Source organism: Stegastes partitus, unplaced genomic scaffold (genome assembly GCF_000690725.1).
Source record: "Stegastes partitus isolate 25-593 unplaced genomic scaffold, Stegastes_partitus-1.0.2 Scaffold730, whole genome shotgun sequence".
NCBI classification, from domain to species: Eukaryota; Metazoa; Chordata; class Actinopteri; family Pomacentridae; genus Stegastes; species Stegastes partitus.
In genome coordinates this window covers 623-25,547 of record NW_007578461.1, presented here as the reverse complement: position 1 = coordinate 25,547, position 24,925 = coordinate 623, and the positions used below count along the sequence as shown (strand labels likewise).

Below are 24,925 nucleotides of genomic sequence, written 5' to 3'. Positions count from 1 at the left end.
ATACCGAGCAGTGGGAGAGCAACGGGGCTTGTTCGTACTAAAGTACACGGCGGCGCATTTTCGCCAAGTGGAAATAAGTTCTCGTGTTTGTTTTGGAACTTTTATGCAAAACCACAAGACCTACAGGAATGTAATTTGCATAAACACACACAATCACAGTAAAAATGAAAAAGAAAAGCAGCTGAATGATGCACCCATGCCCTGCCCTCTCCTTGTGAACTGGTGTATTCTATAGCATATTCTACCACATGTTTGTTTGTTTGTTGTGTTTTAACATCTTACAGCTTTAAAAAAAATCCAAATTCTGCTCTCCGGACCCTCGGGCAGTTCTCGACATGATTGAAACTTTCCCGCTCTCAGACACTTCTTCTTCCCTCTGATTCATTTGATAACTACCACATAGCAGTAAACAAAGTTCAGAAAGAGAACATTTCCGCTTTGCGTGTGGCGCCGCAGATTACGGCGCTCCTGCCGTCCGCACCGTGGCGGGTAAATATACGGTGGCCTTTCAAGAGGTAGAAAGACGAGAAAACTCCGGTGCGTCCCGCTGAGCGTCTGCTGTCTCTCTTGAACTATTCAAATTTGTTCAATCCATACCGCTCCCCCCCCCGCCCCATGTTCTCCGCTGCCTACTAGCAGCTTTGAACCAACCTGCCACTCAGCCGTAAGATCGACCAGCATGCATCCCACGGATCCCTACGGTGGGCTAATATACATGCCGCATGTCCTTGTTCTGCTTTGCTGCTTAGGCACACAAACTGGGCACGAGGAAGATAACCTGATAGTAGCCTGCAACATGGCTTGGTGTTATCTTGGTTTGCAGATGGCGGGGCTTAGTGGTGTTCTCCCTCCGGACCTCCTCACCTGAGCTCCCGAGGATTAATGAAGTTGCGACTAACGTGATGCAAATGTTTTTCAATCCACAGACTGTGCATTGTTAATTTGAGCTATATGTTCTTTGTTTTTGTAAAAAATGAATGGATCTTGTAGGAAACCCAGAGCGACAACTTTGACTTTTTTTATCTTTTAATTAACATTCCTACGCTATGCTTTATATCTACACATTTTATAGCATATTCTGAAATCTCCCTTATATTGCATCATGTTTATCTTTTTTATTCTTTTTCTAAACATTTCGAGCAGATGGAAATGCACATTTTTCTTCTTAGGTGGGGGGAAGCACTTTGCATCGTTCAGCAATGTTTACTACAGATAACAGACAACAATTTTTGCTTTAGGGATGCAGAGGGAATTTTAAAAAAAACGTCTGATTGGCTGGTTGTACATGCATTTACAACAATCCTTGGTGTGACATTAGCGCGCAACAGTATAGATGTAATGGACCCTCTTGTGTAAGTGTAGGCTCATATCAAAATATGCAAAGGGTAATTATGAAGAATATAATGTGTAATCAAGAAAGTGTTGCTTTGCATAAGCTGTGGCCTGTAACGGATTTACTCAAAGGCACGTTGGAGGACGGACCAGCAGATGTTTTGTAGCTGTTGTGGCAGGTGAACTTGTGTCCTTGCAGCTATGGGTCAGTCACACTCGCCACCGAGTCGCCCTGCTGCGTCAGATAAATATCAAAACCCGCACTTGTTCACCCACTTGTAAGCATATGCTGCCCGCAATTAACAAATAACGTTTAAATGATCATAAAAATGTGAAAGCTGTGCCCGTGTGACAGGAGCAACAACTTCTCGGGGACATAAATCTGAGCGACCATCCGTCTATGTAGACAAAAGAGGATGCGGGGCCGGCTATAACCTTCCAGTGTTTTCTGTCGAAGCAAAGATTAATTGGCATGACAGAAACAAATTATGTGTTAAGGACGCCATTAACATTTGCATCACAGCATGATTAAAATGATCATCTATTGTGACTAAATCAAGTTTAACAAGGCCTGTTGCATCATTTAGCACCTTCCAAACAATGCCCTTTGGCACCGCAGTGAGCTTTGTGACTACTCAGAGTGGGGGAAAAAAAGAAAAGGCGCTTCATGTTGCACGATGATAAATCGTCGTAAACATTTGGGTTTCTCATTCTGAAGCTTCACTTACACGGAGGGTAGATCACACAATAGTCACACTTATGAGGATTTTACTCTATTTCTGTCTGTGTGAAAAGCTTGATGAACTACAGGCATGACTGAAAGCTTACAACTGATTTTAATAAACCCAAGTCTTGTTCTCTTAAAAAAAATAAAAATGTCACAGGGTTTGGTGCAATTCTGTAATGCGGTGATGATTTATGAGGGTACAGTAAGCGAGCTGATAGCATAAATGTATGAGCCTTGTGTCTCAGGACCATTTTATCAGCTAACGTTTTATACTTTAGGGGCTTTATCTACAACTGTAACCCTTTAAGGTAAAGCCACTGATGCCCAGTAAACTTAGCTTATCTATCTGTAGTACAACAAGAAAGGTTTTTAAGTTAATAGAAAGAAATTATAAATACAAATTGAATAAATCGTCAATTAGACAAATTGCTATGTTGTTCACAATTAATTCAATTCATTCATACAGTAAGTTTTGGTGGAAAAACTTCCTCCACAGTCGCTGTCAAAGCTCGGAAGAAATACAGCCGCAGTAGTTTGCGGTTTACTTTTCTTTTAAGGAAATCTGTATCTCGCATTATCTCAGGGTCAGATCTCTTGAGCTGGCCTTAAAGTTTATGTTTCAGGTCTGCTGAATCACTCCCAGCTTATCCATACGGAAAGCACCGGACCACAAAATAGAACGGAATAAAAATTCACACAGAAGCCGTCGTGCACTTTTGGTAACGTGGCAGCGAGCAGTAAAGGCAAGAACTAGCGGTTTAAGGTTCTGATCGCCGCTTCTGCTGTTATTTACAAAGACTTAAAGGGGAAAAATACACATATAGAGTATGTTTATGATGAAAAATCATCTTTAAAAGCTTATTTAATTCTGTCTACAGCTCTAAACCGAAAGAAAATCGAGCTCGATGTTGTTATGTATATGTATGTGTTCAACAGCTTGTGTTAATCTCAGTGCAAAAGGTCTCAATCAGCAGATGCTACATCTTCACAAAACACATGTAAACCTTATGTCACAAACAACAACAGTCTTTTTTTTCCTTTTTGGCTCTAAGCTAATGAACAGACTCTCTGTGGCCACCTGCACCGTCTCCCTTCAAAACCAAAGAAAAGACTAATACAAATACCATATGTGCCGTTTAATGATGGAGTCATGCATCTCCATTTCGTGCCAGCAGTCCCTGCCTTTGGTAATCCATTTGTTCCTCTAAAGGTTATTGTTATCAACATGGATCCAGCAAAAAGCTCGGATGGAGAAATAAAGTGCTGCAGTGGGAGCCCACCTTTTCCAACCCTTTCAGCACCAAGCCATTGACTCCTGCCATACAATTCCCTGCACTAAATGCCACTTAAGCTATTACAAGTTTTCAGCTGAGTACAGCGCTGACCTGATGTGGCTGAGGACAAAGTGAGAGCACTGACAGGGACACTTATGAAATGCCAGGAGAGAATTGCCACCATCACTTGATGTGAGGCTGTTTCATGGCCACTGAGGCTTTGAGTTTGACTCAGACGGCTGCGATTTCCCCGCTATCCCTCCCTCGGACGGATGATTGAGGTGTGTTCCCCAGAATCCTCACAATGTATGCAGCGCTCATCCTGGAGCTCCGCTTCAGCCGGCTGAAGGGAGTGGTTTGTCTCACTGAACGGCATCAATGCACTTGTAACTTTTAGGCAACCTTGACATAATTGTGCCATAAATGTAACTGACAGTTTTGCAGGCTCTTCCTGACTCGTACTCAATCATAACTATATCACTGTCCGCATGGAGGACATAACCTGCTATTCAGTTCAATGGCATGCTTTTGTAAGCCTGCGTGATGATGCAATGCACTTTTTTGTTACTGTTGCACGGAGCTACATAATTGCACGGATGCAGCAGATATTAAAAGAGTCGTTTGACAATGGGAAAGACGCTAATTCACTTTCTTGCTGAGAGACAAAGCGATGGCTCAACAACACAGCTGGAAGCAGCAGTTGGTTAGTTTACCTAAGCACAGAGAAAGGCAACAGGGGGAAAGCACTAACAGCAACAAAGGTAACAACATCCCCCCTTTCCACTGCCTTAAAATTGACATTTAACTTTGTTGCTGGTTGCCTGGCAACTGCTCCCAGCTAAGAAACAGACCAGCACATAGTCCCTGCAAAATGTGGAATTTGTCATTTGCACCTCTTAAGCAAATAAACCATACTGTGTTAACTAGTGAGCTTCTAGAGTGCCTGTATGCATATTTTGTAACAATAGGACAGAGCCAGGCTCGTTGTTTGCAGTCCTCACACTGAGCCTAATTAACCAAGTGCTGGACACACATTTACTGCACACTTACAAAGGGAACGCTGGGCAAGAAGGCAACAAAAGACAGTATAAAGTAGGACTTACATGTTCTATAAGTTCCCTTATCATGCCATTCCACTGGCCCTTGTTTTGAGAGCCGTATTTCCCATCAAGGATCTCATACGTGAAGCCCAGGACGTTGGCCAGCTCGTTTAGTTCTTTCACTTAGCGACATTTTAGTCTGATTGTCCTTTATCACATTTTAATCCATATTTTTACTGAGTCACATTTTAGTCCATTTTACCTCAGTGTCATTCAAATCCAGTTTTAGTCCAGTTTTCCTGACTGATGTTTTAGTCTATTTGTAACGTCTTTTTCTATATTTTATTTATATATAATTTGTTTAAGTTTTCGTCTTGGACTTTTTATCCAATTTTTCTACTTTCTGTGTTTCCTCAGCAGTATTTTAGTCCACTTTTACTGACTTACGTTAAGTCTAGTTTCCTCAATAACATTTTACCACTGGGCAAGAAAGCAACAAAAGACACCATAACGTAGGACTTACATGTTCTATAAGTTCCCTTGTCATGCCATTCCACTGGCCCTTTTCGTCCTGAGAGCCGTATTTCCCATCAAGGACCAGACGGATCTCATACGTGAAGCCCAGGACGATGGCCAGCTCCTTCAGCTCTTTCACTTAGATTTAAGTCCGGTTTTACTAAGTGACATTTTAGTCTGATTGTCCTTTATCACATTTTAATCCATATTTTTACTGAGTCATGTTAGTCCATTTTACCTCAGTGTCATTTAAGTCCAGTTTTAGTCCAGTTTTCCTGACTGATATTTTAGTCTATTTGTAACGTCTTTTTCTATATTTTATTTATATATAATTTGTCTAAGTTTTCTTCATTTACTTTTTTATCCAATTTTTCTACTTTCTGTGTTTCCTCAGCAGTGTTTTAGTCCAGTTTTACTGACTGACGTTAAGTTTAGTTTCCTCAATACCATTTTACCGCTGGGCAAGAAAGCAAAAATATACACTATAACGTAGGACTTACATGTTCTATAAGTTCCCTTATCATGCCATTCCACTGGCCCTTTTCGTCCTGAGAGCCGTATTTCCCATCAGGGACCAGGCGGATCTCATACGTGAAGCCCAGGACGTTGGCCAGCTCCTTCAGCAAGTCAATGCAGAATCCTTCGAAACGGTCGTTCCCAACCAGCGCCTTGTCAGACTTCTTAAGCATGACATATGGCTCCTCCTGCACAAACCCAAAAGATCAAATGAAAAGCAGTGGTGAGGTCAGCTTTTTCAATTTGTTTCAGCACACGCGCCTAATTGAAGCAAAGTGATCCGAACTGACGAGCCGCTGTTGCATTTAACAGGCAGTGACAGCAGATTCAAGTTCAGGGTGCGGATACAGGAGGAGGGGGGGTGGGATGTTAAAATATGAAAGAAGGCTGAGGTGTTTCCTACACTGATGCGCTAACGAAAGGAGACTGGAGCTAAATTAAGATTGCAATGTAAGTAAATGTCTTTTATACCGCAGAGCCGCATCCCGCCTTTGCAGTAATGCACACAGACTGAATGTTTATGCTGTCGGTGTGCCTGCAGTGTTGAGCTAACTAAAACCCCACCGTCTCCCACACACTGCTGTGCGTTGACCTATATAACCGGCGCACAGGTCGGTTCATTTTATGGTCAGGTAACTGACACTCTTTACTGGCCTGTAATATCCTGGCTGGCTGCTCATAATTTGAGCTGTATAAAAGCTTGATTAGGAACAGAATGCAGCAGTGAAATGGAACATGCCCACAATGCCGCCTTCATCAATTGTCAACCAACCTCCAAGGGGGAGAGCAACGGAGCCGCCGTGACAACGACAAATACCGAATATGCTCATAAATGATTTCCTTTATTTAGTGCCTGTTACCATTTTCGCTGCCAGATAGACTCGCGGATCCCGCTGTGCATTTCAAAACATGTTGGTCCATTTATGCAAAAAGCTGTAATACAATTTATTGCCTCCAATAGCCAGATGTATAATTTACAAACTGAGCTCAGAGGCAGAGTAATTGATTCTCTTGTGAAGGTGACCCTTTGCTTTTGTGTGTGTTGTTTTTTTTTAACTGCTTGTGGGAAAAAAAGATGAGAAAATATTCAGACATGGTACTCTTCATTCCCTCTGGAAGGCAGAGGTGGTGTGTTTTGGTGGAATGTGGACACAGTTGTATTGTTAGTGGAGTTCTCAGTAAAGAAGTCAAACAAGGCTCACATCAAGCAGGCCCTAATTTATACAATACATCCTAAACTAAATAGACTTAACCGGAAAAGAAAAATACACAGTGAATGATAAACATTTTTTTGTTTGCGATCATAACACGGAGCCACTTAGACATTAAAATTAGGAGGGCCGCTTAAAATAAATAAGACATGAATACTTGATGACAATGCGTTTAGAGAGCGAGCGCTCAGCCACAAACTTTGCTCAAGTTGTCCAATTAACTTGATAAAAAGTTTGCATGTTAAGGGAGAAAGTCATTACCATCTGTTTCTAGCCTTCCAATTCTTGCTATTCCCCAAGGTTTGGACTCGAATCAAAGTGTTTATACCAGTTCTAACCTCACAATCGCAGCATGGGCGTGAGGAAGAGAAAAAAAAGAAAAAAAAAGGAGGAAGGAAGGTGGGCCCTGCGCGGAGACATTACAGGCAATGGAGTGCAAACAATTAATGTAAGGGGAAAAACACATTAAGTGCCTTAATCTCTTCTGCAAAGTTATCACTATAAAACCGTCAGACGTCTTGTTCACGCATCGCCGGAATCAGTTTGATGCAGTGTCATTACACTAAAAGGCGAGATTGATATTAAAGTTGAAGCTCTCTTCTGCGATTCGAAAATAGTCGGTTTTATGATCTTAAACTAATGATTCCCAAAGCAACGGCGAATGAAGGAGTGTGCCAGGAATATGTTTTCAGATAGAAAACGTTCCCAAATATTAGCAGTGCAGTTGAGAAACGAATCAACGCTGATGTTAAATCAGTTATTTACCAGTACTTAAATCCTCGCTCAGTTTCTCATCTTTGAGACGGAATTAACATAGATAGCACCTGATAGGCATTAATTACGTCCCACCTTGACCTCACTTGTCATAATTACAGCTTTTGTGGTCTAATATAGGCATAATAACAGGATTTAGCGCTGCAACTTGTTTGTCTGTCCTGAAGGGCTTTACAGGGGAACATCTGTGCCAGCACCTCCCTGATAGCTCAGCAAAGACCCCAGCAGCCAGTGGCAGTAATAAATACATGCGACTAGGGGGAACAAATGAATGTAATGTGGATCCGAGGGGAGGGATCACATTGTCCTTTCTCGCTGAACATGTAATTAATACAGCCGAATCTCAGGAATCTTTTATTTTTATCTCACTGAGGACTAGGACTGTAGTTACACTGATGCAGTACTTTATGATCTGTTTAGATTTGGCAAATGTGCCAGTGGATGCTTCAAGAACAAAGACAGGACCTCCATCGTAAAGGTTGGTTATCTACGAGAAAGCCGGAGAGACAGGAGGGGGCGGGACATCTTTTATGCCCGGCTACACAGGTGACCTACCAGGATGGTGGTGATGACAAGGGAGCGGTTAGCCAGGGAGTCGGTGATGTTCATCCCTTTTCGCTTCGGCACTTCTGTGATGTTAAGACCTCCCGACGCACTCCACTTCCCCACCTGTGGAAGATGAAAAGTGTGTAGCTAAGTGTTATGTGTTTGTCGGTGGACTACGACCTCCAGCAGACTCCCCCGCCAACCATCTCCCACATTAGTGCCAGGTTGAACACATCTCCAGCTGCATTAGATGATTAGCTGAGTCACCTTTTATCAGCGGGCCAGGGTGTTTTAGAAAAGCGGAGGGAGGGGGTTAGTTAAGCTGGAAAGAAGAACCCAAGCGTGATGGGCAAATTGAAATCATTTGAGGAATTGTATAATAAAAACAATGAATTGCAATTAGATTAGTCAGATACTTAAAAATAGCAAATACTGGAGGAAAAAAAAAAAAAGGCTTTGAATGAAGATGCAGCGTGGGGTTAGTGGGATTGCATTGTGAAAGTAATTTTTGCTTTGCAGTGTCAGTAAGATAAGCCAAGAGATTTGAACAAATAAAAAGAGTTATACATGCAAGAAGCCCTCCGGCGGAAAAAAAAAAAAATCTCTGCATATTGTAGAGACACACTCCGGAGCATGTCATTAGCACAAATAGTCCTGTGGCTGTCGGTAACAATCTCTGTTTGCAAGTCGAGCCCTCCGCCGAACCCTCCTCCTCCTCCTCCTCCCATCCTTCCCGCTTTCTCTATTACTACAGACACAGATTTTAATATTCAGTGGGGTTTGTGCTTGAGGTAGATCCATTTAAAGACATACAACCCCCTCCTTCTACCCCCATCCACAGAAAAGCATGAAAACCGTCTGTTAATGTCCTCCCTGCCTAATCCAGAGAGAGGCATATGCTCTAATTTGAAAAGCACATTAGTTACAGCTTGTCACACAACCAAAAGAGGACTCCAGGAGAGAGATTTAAAAATATCTGAATGCTTTCCGCTTTGCAAAAAAAAAAAATTCTTTCTAATTGTACCCAATTACAATTAGCTCAATTCATTAAACACGATTAACAAAAGGACTTGATTCAAAAAGTTATTTACTCATGCAACCACACGGAGAGCGTTACATTTATTTCACCCTCCCTGAGCGCGCCGGCGTTGAGTGAAAGTGGCAAAACCTGTTCATAATTCCGGCGTGAGCTCAAACTTGGGCTAATATTCAATTACAATGGATTAGTTGGGGGGAAAAAAAAAAAAAAAAAGTCCACATCTTAACAGGCTCAAACAGTTAAAGCCGATTCCACGGATATACAAAAAAAAAAAAATCCAGCAATCTGCGGCACACTGCTGGATCAACGCTAACATGCTTTAGCGTGGGATTTGTCAGAGGCACAATGAGAAGGCGCTAATATGGCATCAAATACTTCTTTTTTTTGCAAGATGACTGTGCTTCAACTTAATTGACCACACGCAGGACAAGATGCCAGCGAAAGGGAGAAAGGAGAATCGTTTCAAAGCCGCAGTGTTACGAGCTCAATTCTTGAACAGAAAGGGGGTTACAAGCTGAAAAGCCCCTGCTATTATATAGTCTTGAGCCTTTAGGGAGTACTTGAGGAAGTCATAATGAGACTTATCCCTATTTGATGTATTCATAATGTATGAAAAGCCCTTTAGCGGAGAATGTAGTCCATAGGCCTTCCAGCATATTAAAATAAGTTGTACAATAGCAAGCGTTTAGTTTTGTTTCTCCCCCCCTCCTTTCTCTTTTGTAAAACATGTTTATACAGTTCATTACCACCAAACAGCATTTTGGGCATCACCTCAAATTATCATTAAGAGAGGCGGCAATTAACACCCTAATGTGTACCCTAATCCAATTTGCTTTATGATCCACTAACTTATGCTTATGTTGAAACAGGCAATTTGCTTCCTTGTTAGGAGGTAAATGATACTGTCAAATTCGCATTATCTGTTACACATCGAGGGGAATCGGAGACTTCGAAATCAGTAATCCATTGCATTGTTGTTGTTTTTTTTAATGGTATAGTCATTTCTATACAGGCTGCGGTGAAACATTTGTTCTTTTATTCCATTTTAGCAAAGAATACACTGATAGCAAACACTTTTTTTACCTTTTCAAGTCCGTCCTCCTTTAGGCTGATGATGTCCAGGTCGAAGTCTGTGCGGAGACCGGTCGTCTTGTTGAAGGACAGCCTCCCAGTAAGACCATCCCAGTGGGACTGAAAAGTAACATATCTGCATATTTATACCGATATACATACAAAATAATAATAATCTGTGCTACCAACCTTGCATATAATTTACTAAACATATGATAATTCTACAATAAGTGTTTCTATCTTTTCAACTCATAATCCCTATTTGTTGCCCAGTTAGTTTGGATAAAAGGTGTGTGTTCCAGTCATAGGTGTACGTCGCCTCGCACTGTTTACCGACGTGTTTGCCGCCAGCATTGCTCTGTTTGCATACTGTACGTTGGCAATTTTACAAACTATTCTGACACAACAACAACAAAAAAAAAAAAAGCAAATAAGGACAGAGAAATGTATAAGTCCTGTCAACAAAACACACTTTATCTTTCACTGAGAGCAAATTCACGCCCACACACGCCGACCAAAAGTACAAACGCGGAGCCGTACAGACTGAATTTCCTTTTTTTTTAATTACATTTTACATCTCAACGCCTCCAACACATTTTCCCTCCAGACTACGGAGTTAATTAACAACCATCTCCTTTTGCTTGATTCCCCATGAGTGGGGGGGGAGAAAAAACATATAACTGCCCCCTATTATGATTCCCTGATACCCGCCACCTCCACAGGCGGAGACTGGCACATGCCACTCTGCGTTACGGTGCCATCCTTTTCAAACCTACGCTAACGGTTTCAGCTCTGATGAAACCTGATTGTCACTGCCCTTGTCTGTTTCAGTTCTCTCTTTGCATTTGTACTTGCAAATTCAGCCATTGTGGGGGGAATCCGTGCTTTTTTTTTTCTCAAAATGTCATGCTAAGATTTTTTTAATTGGCTTTTGGTGTCACTTTAATTCAGTCACAGTCTGCGATGCAAACACAAGCTCTTTAATAGGTCTTGGTACAATAGGGTCATCAATCCTGCTGCAGCACTTTTTTTTCTGATATTTAAAATCCAAACTGTGACAACCCTACAGGCTGAGCTGTCTGTCTGTCTGTCTGCCCCGTAGCTTGCCAGAAACTTGTTGTGAGAAGATCGAAGCTTCAAGGAGAAATGTGTGGCACTCTTTCCTTTTTCCCAAACCCTCTCTCATACCTCATTCCCTCTGGCCCGTTGCCATCGAGGTGGGTGGCATGTTCAAACAGCTCTAATTCAGAGAGTGACATAAATGCCTCAGTCATATCACATCCGCGGGGCCAATTCGACCTTCAGAACATGTCGCACTCCTGTCTTGAGTGTGTGTAAATCAGGGCCCACTTTGTGCATTTATAACCAAACACTAAAGTGTGTTTGTGTAAGGACAAAAAAACATGTAATGATATTGCCTTTAGCCACGAGCACTGCACGTTTCTAATACATCTGCTAATAATACATCCTCTGAAGAGTGCATTTTTTAGTTCAACATAAGTACCAAACATACATTTTTTTTTGTAAGCTATAATAGTTTTAACCTGTTTTTGCACATTTGAGCAGCAACCATCGTATTGATCAAACGGCCGTACTGTGAATAAAAGGAGGAATTTGCATTTTCTCAACTAAGGTGAAACCATTTGTTTCTTTCAATGCTGCTAATCAGTAATAATGTAACACCCACATTAATAATGCAGATTCATTAAACAGTGTGATAAATGTGTGGAGAGTTACCGAACAGGACCTACTTTACCTCTTCAGTTTGCCAAATCACACACCAAAAAAAAAATGTTGGTTCGATGTACTCGACCAACCCAAAAGACAACGGCCTCATTCCACATAACTCACTCAATGACAAATTCTCAATTTCACACTCAGGTCTGCTGTTTGCTGGTGAAGGAAACCCTTGGAGGAGTTGTGGCCATTTTAACTTCCCACACGGCCACACTTTCAGGGCAGAAAAGGTCATATACATGTTCTTTTAGAGATGTGATTCTGCCCCTTTCAATTCAATTCAATTCAATTTTATTTGCATATTTACAACAACAAGTCATCTCATAGCGCTTAACAAAGGCAGAGACACCCAACAATCCAAAACATTTGGATTCCCGATAAGCTTCAGCAACAGTGGGAAGGAACCGAAAAAAAAAAACCTCCGACAGAACCAGGCTCAGGGAGGGACGGCCATCTGCCTCGACCGGTTGGGTGGATGTGGGATGAATTATAAAATTTAGTGTACAGTTAATATTAGAAGTTATTGTCCTTTTGTAACAGGAGGCATCATGGTGGGGGGAGCAGGATGCAGAAAGGTGAGGCCAGAGGCTGTAGTTCAGCAGCTCCAGATCCAGAGACATCCACAGAGAGAGCAGGAGAACCTTCTTATCATCAAACTAGGCAGCAAACCAGGTCCTGCACTCAGCTTCTGACACCCTGGTGCTCGAGACTAGACTGGGAGTGGCTACTGGTGGATAGATGACATGAAGAGATGGACACTTTGCTCTCTGTGCATGTGGGTTAAAGGTCCTACAGTATGAGGGAGACAGAGAGACTGCTGACCCATTGGTTTCTCACCTCTCATTAGAGGCTAAGCACAGAATATTTGTGACATTTGAAGGTGGCCAGCTCAGCCACAGTGGCAACCTACTCTTGACTTTGGCCCCGGGGCCTCGGCGTTGCGACAGTCTCGCTCTTTAGCATGACAATAAGGGAGGGGGGGTGACACTGCATAGACGCATCCTGATTGAGAGGGATGCTGTCATGCTGTGAATGGGCGAGTGGGTGGAGAGGGGGGATCAGGAGATCTACAGAGACTTCCTCCCTCCCTGTCATCACAGCAAAAACCTGAGAGAGATCGGCGTTAGAAAAACCAGCAAACCGGTCAAGCTGATCGCTTTGCAACGCGGGATGTAAAATACCAACCGCGCTGATTTACAATTGTCATCTAGCTTAAGGGGATGAGAATAATGGTTTTAGATCTGCCCAGTTCCCACAGATGAGGGATCCTGATTAGAGGGCACAGAATGCGTAAAACACAGTAGGTCCGGGAGGTTAATGATTTAATTTTGCAATAATGTCAGTAATTATACGAGGGGAGAACCAAATGGAATTCCTGTCATTTGTTTTTTTTACCATTTCTAAACCACACCCAAGACAAACACAAATGATTTTTTTTGTGGTTTGAACAAATGAGGATACAAACAGTCGCATTTCTGCACACACACACCCTTAATCTGCCATTTTGCACGGGTTTGTTTTTTTGTATTCTGAGGCACTGTCAGACTCTCATGTTAGATGAAATAAGAGCCGATTACACAAGTTGCGCTTTCAAAAGGTTACAGTACATGCTTTCTGGAAAATAGGTTATGAATAGAGAGAATTTATAAAGCTGACAACAACGCCGCTTTGATGTGTCTATCAAGGCTCGGTTCACTTTGTATGTGGATGTGATTGATTTGCTGGGTAAATATCCGAGTCCCAAATGACTACATGGCCCTCACTCCCGCTCCTTATTGTCTCGCTCACCGCTCAATCAGTATGTTACAGTATAAATAACTTAAAATCAAAAAGCAACAGGCCAAAGGGTGCATCCCCTCATCACCTCTTTGATGAAGCTCATGAAGCGGCCTCCGAATCTCCAGGGTTTGTGGCGGTGGCACTGCAGCGAGTTTACCGTCATCTGCGGAGCGTGCTGGTAGGAAACGGACACAATGTGGACCGCGTCATAGGTCAGAGCTGCATCTGTCTGGAATAAGGGGTGAACATTATTTTAGCTGCTGACTCGGGAAAGAAGTAGTTGTGACATCATTGTTGTTTACACTGAGATGTGAAGTCAGAAATCGGTTTAAATTATACATGGCTCAGGACCATAGACTGTATAAAAGATGGACGTAGCAACCGGCCCTGAAAAATGAAGCTAACCTGGAAGTGTCAAAAACCTGCAATATCACTACGTCCACTAGTTGCTGGCTCCAAAAAGCCCTGGCTCCCATAGAAATGAATTGGAAAAGAAGTGATCTCAGATAACAAAATACCGCATTCCTACGGCTCAGGATTTTTTTCTTATTAGTTTTCATGGTCAAGTCCAGAGATCAGGTGGCCAATCTGAAAATAAATCTATACTGAATTTTTTAAAAAATCCTCAAAATTTTGTAGGGCAAGGGGCGTGGCTGGCTTGATTGACAGTCGGCAGCGACCATACACATGAAACGAGCAGAAGGCGGTAAATGTGGGCGGGCAGAGAGGGCCCGCCTCTCAATCCGTCTGACCAATCGCTGCTCCTATGGCTCCGCCCACCTCCGACGATTTTTGGTTCTAAAAATCCAAGATGTCAACCAGGAAGTAGTAAAACCCTGGCTTCATTTTCTCAGTGCAGAAACCAACGGGTGACATCACGGTAGCTACGTCCATCTTTTATACAGTCTATGCTCAGGAGCACCTTGTGTTATTTTTGATTATTAATCCAATTTATAACCTTGTTCAGTCTTGTTGACACGTCTAACTAGATAAGTACAGTAAAGATAAATATAGTTACTGTAGATTTTCTGGTTGTGCATTCATGCTGTGAACATCTCGCTCTCTCCCAAAGGAGCTGTACTGAGTTGATATCTGGACTGTGTGGGCTATTTGAGAAAGCTGCTATTATTTTCCTGGAAATACACTGAGACAATGGTGCATGAAGCCATTTACAAAAACCTAACATATCTGAACAAGGATCGGCCATGAAGGAATGCACTTGAACAGGAAACGTGGAAGAGGGCTTCAGAGCATTCAGAGGATATTTGTTGCAAGAGGGCTTAATGAATGATCTTCACAACATTATATCGCTCATGTCTGCACCTTTGAAAGCATTATTCATCACTTTGTGCTATTCCGATCCTGCTGTCAGCATGCCAGAACAGAAGGAAGATTTTTATTTATTTTTTTTCTACAAGGCAGTATTTTTTTCAGTCACTCAGGTTCGGGGATCTCAGCTCACTGTATCTTCAGCTACTCAATTGAATGATGAACGATAATTATAATAACAATTTTGAAAAAAAAAAAAGGTTTGCCAGGGTGTCCTTTGTGAGATCTCATCTATATCTGAATGATTTACTGAACTGTTATTCACACATCTCAAGGATATTTTCTTGGGATGCACGATATATATCGGCGACCACATCGGTGTCGGCCGATATTATTGTGGTTTCCGATATATCGGTATCGATCCAATCAACAAATTTAGCCGATTATTGTCTAACATTAGTGCCTACGTCTCTACATTGCTGCTATTTCACAGATGTTTGTACTTAAATGGTCCTCGATTTGACTGTTAAATATGTTTAGATATGTTTAAATATGTTTTGCTTTTGTTCCGTAATAAAGAAGACTATATGGTCTAATGTGGGCTTCTGTTGAATAGTTTTCTCACAGTGCTTACTTATATTCATTTTTCAGTGTGAACAAAAATTGAATATCGACATCGGTAATATCGGTTATCGGCGATATCAGAAATCTTAATATCGGATATCGGTATCGGCCAGAAATTTTAATATCGTGCATCGCTAATATTTTTTTCAATGAGAAAACCGTGTACAAAACCCCTGGACTATTTATTATTTATTTATCTATTTTAAATATAAGGTACCTGTGGTCATACCACTTTTAAAATAATGACAAATCATCTTCCACACTCAACATTTAATCTGTAGCTCAACCCCTGAAATCTGCCAACAAGCTTTCATATTTATGTTTTATTCATGATTGACCCTCAGCCTGAGCGAATGAGCTGTTTGTGTGGAGATGTACCTAATAAAGAGGGTTTAATGTAGTCGCCATTGCTGAGGTAAAACGATTTATTACTGTCCCAGTTAGGGTTAAAAACCTTTCCTAGCCAGATCAAAAGCCACACTAGATTGATGGACGAGATAGAACGATGTATGGACGCTTTCTGTTTACGTCGGCATTTGAAGATCGACTCCAGATGCAGCAAGGAGTAATAAACCATACCGTCATGATTCCCTCCAGCAGGCCGGAGTCAGGCTTAGGTGGTATCTGCCTTTCCATCGACCATTTCTCCACAATAGATGCAACCTGAGGATTGTCCACGTTGAGGATGCGGAAGCCGGTCATGTTTACGCCGCAGAAGCGATACGGCTCCAAGTCGATGGCCATCAGGTCCTTTGGAGAGACAGGAGTAATGAAAGATGGATTGTTATTTAGTGTGGTAGTGGTGTTGGATCATTTCTCCTGATGTAAAGAGAAAGACAGTTGATTAATGAGATGAGTATATTAAAGGATGGAGAAATACTTTTCAACGTTGGATCAGGAGATTTAAGTAGTAGCCGTGTCTGTGTTATAAATGAATTGTAAAAAGGCTCTGGTGGCGTAGTCACCGCTGGCAAATCCTTTTAGAATTGACAAATTGTTATTGTTTTTGTACCTACATAATAATGAAATACACCACACAAGGTACAAGCTTGTGATACACTTCTGCTTTTCTCAATCACAATTGTGGAAAAAGAAAATCACTATTGTTTCATTTGAGAAGATTCCTATTCATGTTCATAGCCTCACAAAAATTAAAGAGCAGGAGAGAAACACACCAATTCTGTTGGATCGTATTAATAATTCAACGCTCGCATTCCCTTGGCAACTCCTAAGCAGAAAGCAATTCAATTTGAGCCACTGTAATTTCTGGGGCAGCCATTGTAGCTGAAGTGTGAAGTCACATGTTGACACATGTCGTGTCGGAATGGGCCAGGGGGCTTGGAAAAGACATTTGGATGAACATAGATATTTCATTAGCACCCTGTGGGGTTAGTGCTGGGGGAACGAGAGCGTGTAAGACACTTACTAAAGAACGGTCGTCGCAAGTCACTGAAATATCTCTCCTCCTTATTTTTTTTTTTTGTGTGTCGTTCCCACCAGGATGCAGTACAGTGCTTTTCTTTTACACAGAGAAATCAAAGTAAATCGCTGTTGTTCTATATGACACTCAGCAACGCTTAGTAAAATAGATCAGGTTACAGGTTTCTCAGCTTTTGAAGCTCGGAAGACAAACTAACTGGGACAGAATTGTTTGTTTAATACAATTCATCTTTTGTGACATCCTCATTTCTGTTCAGGCGTTTTTGGGGTGTCAGAAAAAGCAGCTTGTTCCAATTACAAGTTCACTTTTTTTTTAGCACCGCCGCCTTGTACACACACGTGTAACACAAACCCAACAGTACACTGAAACCCAGAGAAGGCGCAGCAGTATCTCTGAGTGCGTACAGTAATGTAAAGTTCTTAGCTTTCTCAGAGAGGGTTACGACGAGTCGGGGAGCTATGACAGGCTAATTTCAAAGGACAAGGAAGTTATTACCCCACACCACTCCGCTGTTGCCTTTTCACGCTCTAATAAGTCGGCATTTCCCCCTCACCTCCGAAGATAAAACGCAGACATCAGTGGATTCCATCGAGAGGAAATTGTGTTGCCATGTATACCTTGCAAGTATTCATCATTCTGGATCAAATCAAGCCAGCAGGTATAATCTTCTTAATGGTGTGTCTGTCAATATGACAGCATAATGCAGCTTCAGATAGATTCTATAAAGATACACTCAAAAAATATCGTCGTGGCAGAAAATCGCATCAAATAAAAGTTTTTCAAGTTAATCCTCCTTGCCGTGCGAACAGTAGGGAGGGGGGACGGCTGCACTTAAACCAGGGCGCACCAGCGATAACTAGGAGTTTTAGATTCTCCCTATTAAAGCAATAAACATGCTCCGCAAACATGACGCGTGGCAGAGCAATGTCGTTGGCGCGCCGCGGAGCGTGAAAGATGACACACATCATGCCTGGACCTCGATGTCATATCGCATTATCGCAGCAGACGGGCCAAGTCTGGAGAGACGGCGAGTGTGAGCGCACAAGAGAGGCAGAAACAGAGACAATAACAGAGAGTGAAAGGAACAGCACACAACATGCTGGTATTCATTCCCATTCAGTCTGTTTGTCACCAGATAGCCGGGGTCGCGGCGCAGAGCAGCGGCGGCTCCCCTGCTGGGTCCGCTCGTGTTAGTCAGACGAGATTTTTTTTATCAGAGCTTAAGATGCTCGAGATGGGAAGTGAGCAGTTACACACCTATAGGTTAAACATGTGCGATACTGGGGGGGAAGAAAACAACAAGTTAAAGTGTAAATATTGGCTATGTGGTCAACCGTAATTGTTTTTGTCAGTGTCAATATTTTGGCACGGAGCTACTCCAAATGTGACACTGGCTCAGTTAGTAAATCTAGCGCTTTATTATTATTGTTATTATTATTATTCGTTCATTAAATGTTGCCTGTGAACATAATCCAGTCAAGTGATTATATTCTCAACACAATGGAGTCGGGAAAACAATTTGGGAAGACGGCATATGAATGAAATTGCTGTGAGTCAGACAAATGAGCTCCAGAACAGTTTGGCTTCTGTCGAGCCATCACTGGTTTTGGTCTCGGTGGGATTTTGTTGACACCATGTGACTTCTTCACTATACAGTCTACAGCAGGGGTGTCCAATCCTGGTCCTCGAGAGCCCCTATCCAGCATGTTTTTAGATGTTTCCCTCGTCCAACATACCTGATTCAAATGATCATCAAGCTCTGCAGAAGCCTGATAACTGTTAGACCCGATTCTTTAGTTGGAAGCCCAAGAACAAGTCGGAGAAATCTTCAGATGCAGAATGTATTTAGGTCACAGGTAAAGTTTTGCAGCGCTGGAATACAGAGGGACAGAGAGGAATCTCATGTCCAGCTGAACTGAGTGTTTTCGGTTCCAGGTTACAGATATCTTCTTGGGCTGGGCCTGCCCCGAACATAGATAAGATTTAATTGGCCAGTTACCAATGGCGTGGACAGGCATCCTTCTACGCTCTGTCCACATCCTTGGATGTTGTTGGTACGGCGTGTAACTAAAGTAACAATCGTATCTAATCGAAAAGAGGAGTTTGTGCTGTCTCCAAGTGTGTGAACCGGTTCTCACCAGCCATATTATCTTCAAGGACGTATGCTGTTCTCAGTAGGAAAATACGAAACAGAATCATAGGCTCAGTGCAAAATACAGATTCAGAAAAGCTCGAAACATACTTAATTCTAACATAACGATCCTGATCATGTGAATCAGGTGTGTTGGAAGAGGGAAACATCTAATAGGGGCTCTCGAGGACCAGGATTGGGCACCCCTGATCTACAGGTACAGGCTAAAGACGGAAAGTCATCGTCGTTTCTCACTTCCTTCCAAAAAAATTCATCTTTAACTCACGTTGACTTAATCAACCCTGATTAGCATCTAAAATCAATAATTCATTCGTGGCTGATTGTGGCTGTTGCTGATTGAGCGATATCAGGATATTTTAATGCTGCTCGTGGGGTGCTTGAATTTTGCTCAAATTTTCATCATTTCAGTTTATATATTAAAATTGTATTTATTCATATTATTGAATAATAATATGAATAATCCCGGAACAGCTCGCAGAGGACAATTTTCAGTTTACTTTTCTCACTCGGAAGTCACTTTCAGTTTTGAATCTCAATCTGTTGTTTTTTTTATTTATTTATTTTTTTCCTCCCTCAAAGGCTTCTGTTGATTTTGACTATAAAGCAGAGTGTTTACTACAGCAAACCGAGGGCTACATTATGCCTCTGGCTTGTCAAACAAAATTGATGCTATGGACTGGATCCAAACTCCATTGGCAATTAGCCACTATTCATCAAAAACTCAAGTGGTGGGGAGATGAGAACAAACGAGACTCTATTTGCATTAACAAGCATGCTACATTACCAGAGTGGTGAAGATATAGTGGTAATACTCTGTCATCATCCCCATGGTCTGGGCCTGGAAGGATACGGAGACAGAAGATGGAGAAAGAAAGGTGTGAACAAAAAGAGACAGCGTAGATTTTTTTTTTTCTTATGAAATCAGAGCATTTTCGAATCAACGGCGCCGCACAAAGACTTGTATCTATAAATGAGAAAACACCAAGGTTTTAATGAGCGTATTGACTAACACGCTGTTCATTTCGCGGGTAAGGTTCTGCTATCGCTCGCTCGGATTTCTGCGCCATATGTGGTCCACAGAATGGCAACTGTACTCCATGCTTTTTCTATGCATTTAAATGGTTTGGAATGGCTCGGGGCATGTGACGTTATCCAGGCAGAGAAGAGAGCCTTCAATCAAAAAGAGCTTGGTAATCTTTGCCTCATATCCAAACACTCCATCACTGCCACTTGTTTCTCTCCATCTACATTCAAAGGCAACCACGTTCCCATGGCGGCTGTGCTTTCCATTTAATTGTACCATCTGTTGTGAAAAAAAAAAAAAAGAGCCAAGGTTATGTAAATAAGATGTTAAGCTTACGTGGAGGCAAATTCACTTCTGCGTCTATAGACAAAGCCAAACACATGACATTGAAACTTTGTTTCATGTTTTATATTACAAGCAGGAGTTTTCATTAATAAATTAGATTTTTTTTTTTTTTTCCCCATTGCTGCGTGATGAATTTTCAGTATGATAAACCTTAATTTTGGTAGCTTTTCTAGTCTTTACCAGCCTCTTTTTTTTTTATTGGTAAACCTCTGAATGTCCCTGGTTCCATCAATAGCAGGGTCGTATTTTGAAATTAATAACAGGAACACATGACAAAGAAGGACATGTTTAAAATAAATAAATAAACAGAAAGAATCTCGTAGACATGCTTCACATTTTCTCCCGTCCAACGCGGGATGGAATATATCTTGGCAGAGGCACCTTGAGTGCAAGTGAGCTTGTCAGAGCAAAGACAGGACCGAACGTATCGCCGAGAATCACGACAATGGAGAGATTCCAAGGGCAGCGGTGATGTTCAGACCCTTTTAAAATTCAGTCAGATCCATACTGGAGGGAGGACGATCAAAAGCATTTCTCATTACATATGAATTCTGTGCTTTTGCTGATTGTCTTAGTGTGAAGCAACCTTTTAGTGCAAATGGAGCATTCAGTGTTAAGATACTGTAGCTCTGCTGAAAATAAATACTGTGAAGGCCACCTTCTAATCAAAGCACGCTTGGTAACCCATTTCAAATGTTGCCTTCAGTGTTAGACTTGACTGTTTTTATTTGAGTACTTTGGGTGCATGGTGATGCGTTCGCTTGCACTGTTGCCCTGCTGGTCAGCTGGATCTTGTATGGAGTGTGTGTGTGTGCTTGCGTTATCAGAGCTGAAATGAACACGTTAATCATCCACATATGACTGATGGGAAATTATAATCAGGATTAATCTAATCAAGTAATTATTTCGGTGATTTTTTTGGTGCAATAATGCCCCAAATTCTGTTGTCTGATATTTTACAGACGGAGCATTAACTGCAGACTTATCGATAATGAATGTAATCCTTTGTCGCTGCTGTAATCTATATAACTGTGATGGACAGGCAATATGGCCCCATTGCGTCTTAATACATTTTTAATAATGTAAATCCTCACAACCAGATTGCATCTAGAAGCAACAAAGCACAACGCTTGTCTGCAGCACAAGCACTCACAGATGCACATTTCTGTCTCTCTTTTAAATGACCAACGGTGCACAAGATTCACTTCTTCTTCTTCTCCCTCTTATTTATATATGAAAGCGTCGGTCGGTTCAGTCATGGAAGAGAACTGTCTGGAGCCTTTTTTTTGCCTCAAAGCCCTTTCTCACCACTTGTCAAGAACACACTGATTTCTTAACGCAAGATGTGCAGAATGGCCACGAGCGGATATATGTCACCTTAAATCTCAATAACTAGAGAGGACTGAGTTATTTGAATAACTTTGGAGGAGATGATGCATTTGGTAAACATGTTAACAGAAGCTGACAGCAAACTGAATGCAGGGGGCGGGAGGGGGGGGATCCACCAGCATGTTCCTGACATCTATGGAGCATCAGACCACCTACACATTCTCTGCTCTGATCACCGCACTGACAGCTCTTTGTGGACTGACAGTCATTTATATCAAAACACACGTGTGTATATATAGTTTCAATAATGAAACGTGCTGGATCTTATTCTCGCGTTGGTAGTTGGATAGTAGCTAACAGACTCAGAATGAGTAAATAGCTTTTTAAAAGAAAAACAGCATGGGAGTGGAATTAATTTTTTATTATCTTTTTAAATATTCAACTGGCAAAACCCAACAAACACAATGACGATCGCTGCTTATGATTACAAACTAAACCCTCCAATATATTCTCAACAAGTATATGATTTATGTCTTGAAATCTAATGCCGGACACCAGTTGTTTGACTTTGAAGATGCTCTGTAGCATCAATCGTAACAGATTCAACTGGTTTCAGGGAAAGCAGAGTGGAACAGGAGCTTTCATTTAAACATCTGACAATACAAGCAGCTACAGCAGCCTCACACTAACCTGTTTCAGAATCTGTGCAGCCATGTGGTGACTGCAGTCAAAGATGATGCGGAACTCCCGACTTCTCTTCATTTCTTTGAGAAGGGGTCTCGTGTCCTGCGTGTCAAGAGGAAGCTGACGGATCTTTAGTCGGATGTTGTACCTGGACGGGGCCATGATCAGCTCCTGTAGTCTTATAAGACCTTAAAAGACAAGAAACAGCACACAACTGAAGCCACGGCTTTCTCTTGATTTCTTCACTGGAAATAGAAGTGGGTTTACCTGTGCTATCATCATATACAACAGTGGCTGTTTTCCATTTGAGAAACTGCACCAGGTCCAGGATGGCGTAGCTTAATGACGAGTAATCCGGGTATAAATTGGCATAAAAGGTGTCCCTGTTGTCCATGGGGTGATGTTTCCACCGCACCTGGATGTGCGGCACTTCCAGTGCATTGCAGATGGACTGCACAGCGTTTGACGATGAGCTATGTGAGGGCCCAAATATTGCAACCACACCTAAAGACAGCTGGTCACAAGCTAGAGAGGAGGAAGAGAACACAGCTTGAGAAGAAAGTAACCCGCATTGTGCCGTAGTGCCTCCCCAGGCTCTACAAAATGAAGTTCCTCTACAACTAAACTGCATTCTCAGCTATGCTTTGACGGGAACAGTTTTTCTACTGGATCACATTTGTTTTTAATGTAACACAGATACGTTTCTAGTCAACGTATTTATTTTGTTCTTGACCAATTATATCAGAATCAGAATCAGAAACAGGTTTATTCCCAGGCATAGATGTATAATAAAGGCTAGATGTCTTAAGGCAGCGTTTCGAATCACCGGCGGCCATCTTGCCACGGGGAAGCTCTCTGGTGGAATCTGTGGTACATAAAGGAAGGGGAGCGATCTGCACAAACGTAAATACTCTTATCTCGCTGAAATCTTGACGGATTTCTAAACAGTTTGGTTTCTTACAAACGTTATTAACGTGACTACAATTCAAATTCCAAAAATACAAATAAAATATAAAATAATTAAAATACAAATTGTTGCTGGCCGTGAGAGTGTAACATAATTATCCATAAGTAGAGTGTTATAACTACACCTCTGACGTTTAGAACAAACCAAGCCGTCTGAAAATGGCTAAAAAATTGAGCAAGTTATGGTTATTTAAAAGTACATGCACCACTACAACACAATGTTATGGGTGAGCGAGCAGACCGTACCAAGATGGCCGCCAGTGTGGCCGTGCGATTCCATTGGCCGGCAGCGTGGACGAGACATCTAGCCTTTATTATACATATCTATGTACAGATGCCCCATATGTTAGATGGAGTAGAACTCATCACCTTGGTAACCCAGAAAATGCAGGAAAAGCTTTACATATATGGTGAAAGGGTTGTCTTGTATGTTGTATTTTAACCCAAACCATGAACCCTAAGTCATTTTGGTGCCTACATGTAACCAAGCTTCTAACATGACTAAAATGGGGCAAACCCCCCAAACCTAACCATTAAGCAAGTGATAACCAAAAGTAAACTGTAGAAAACAAAACGTCAGTCTGAGATTGATGGTCTTTCCATCCATCCATGAACCTTGGTCTTCTGGGTAAAAGTCCAGTCTGTGGTTTGTACCTCCATCTTACTCTCCAACCTCCAGACTTGGATGTTGTGGTTCTTTGAAACTGGCCGCCTATCGTACGACGTAACAAACTGCATCGATTTGAAAACAAAATAAGATTTCCTCAAAATGTACATGAGAATGCAGTTTAGTTATATAAGGACATTGTTTAGTGGGGACAGCTGCATAGTAGTAATAAATCAACAACTTATTTGTAAGACAATACCAAAGTTACTAAATCGTTGTTTTTGACCAACCAGACTCCTGCCTCCATCCACAGTGAGATCACAATCCTTGAATCAACACAGAACACGTCACTCACCTTTTCTCGACGCCTCAAAGCTGTCATAGATATTAATCCTCTGTATGTCGTATGTTAACGTTGTGTTTGGCAACAAAGTCCTGTTTCTGTTTATATTATTGACAGCAAATTTAAAGGCAAGCTCCTCGGCGCTAACAAGTGAAACAGGTCCGTCTGTTTGTTCGAAAATCCCACCTGAAAAACAAAAGAGAAAGAGCGGTAAGGGGGCCGTGACGATTGTTCTCAAACATAATCACAGGCAAACGGGAGAAAAAGGCAGACACAATATCAGGCAGGACTAAAAGGAACAAAATATTGAGAGGCATTTGCACTAAGGACTAGCAGTGAAGGGAGCAGCACACATTACGCGAGGTATTAAATTTGCTCAGCAAACATGGAGCAACCCTCACCATTTTCAGGGAATGGTGAAAAAAAAAACCCAATATCAGCTTTGAAGTCTAAGGCCATAATGGATTTAAGGACTGTGTGTGTGTGTGTGTGTGTTTGTGTGCCTGTGCTTGTCTGTCTGTTCCATCAGGGCAGCAGAGTATCTCAGCCTCTTGTCTCTCCATTAAGATATCCTTTTAT

The 24,925-nt window shown here is 41.8% G+C and overlaps 1 protein-coding gene across 1 annotated transcript in view; it reads right to left on the bottom strand.

The window, feature by feature from the left end:
• Window positions 1–24,532, bottom strand: part of LOC103364239 (glutamate receptor ionotropic, kainate 3) — a gene marked incomplete at its 5' end in the record, with an annotated part of 41,115 nt that extends 16,583 nt beyond the window's left edge. The window contains 9 exons of the mRNA XM_008291294.1: window positions 5,390–5,593; window positions 7,946–8,059; window positions 10,059–10,166; window positions 13,648–13,791; window positions 16,035–16,205; window positions 19,833–19,886; window positions 22,437–22,618; window positions 22,698–22,955; window positions 24,359–24,532. Coding sequence (XP_008289516.1) covers window positions 5,390–5,593; window positions 7,946–8,059; window positions 10,059–10,166; window positions 13,648–13,791; window positions 16,035–16,205; window positions 19,833–19,886; window positions 22,437–22,618; window positions 22,698–22,955; window positions 24,359–24,532 — 1,409 coding nt within the window. The remainder of the gene's footprint in view (window positions 1–5,389; window positions 5,594–7,945; window positions 8,060–10,058; window positions 10,167–13,647; window positions 13,792–16,034; window positions 16,206–19,832; window positions 19,887–22,436; window positions 22,619–22,697; window positions 22,956–24,358) is intronic.
• Between the last annotated feature and the right edge of the window lie 393 nt (window positions 24,533–24,925).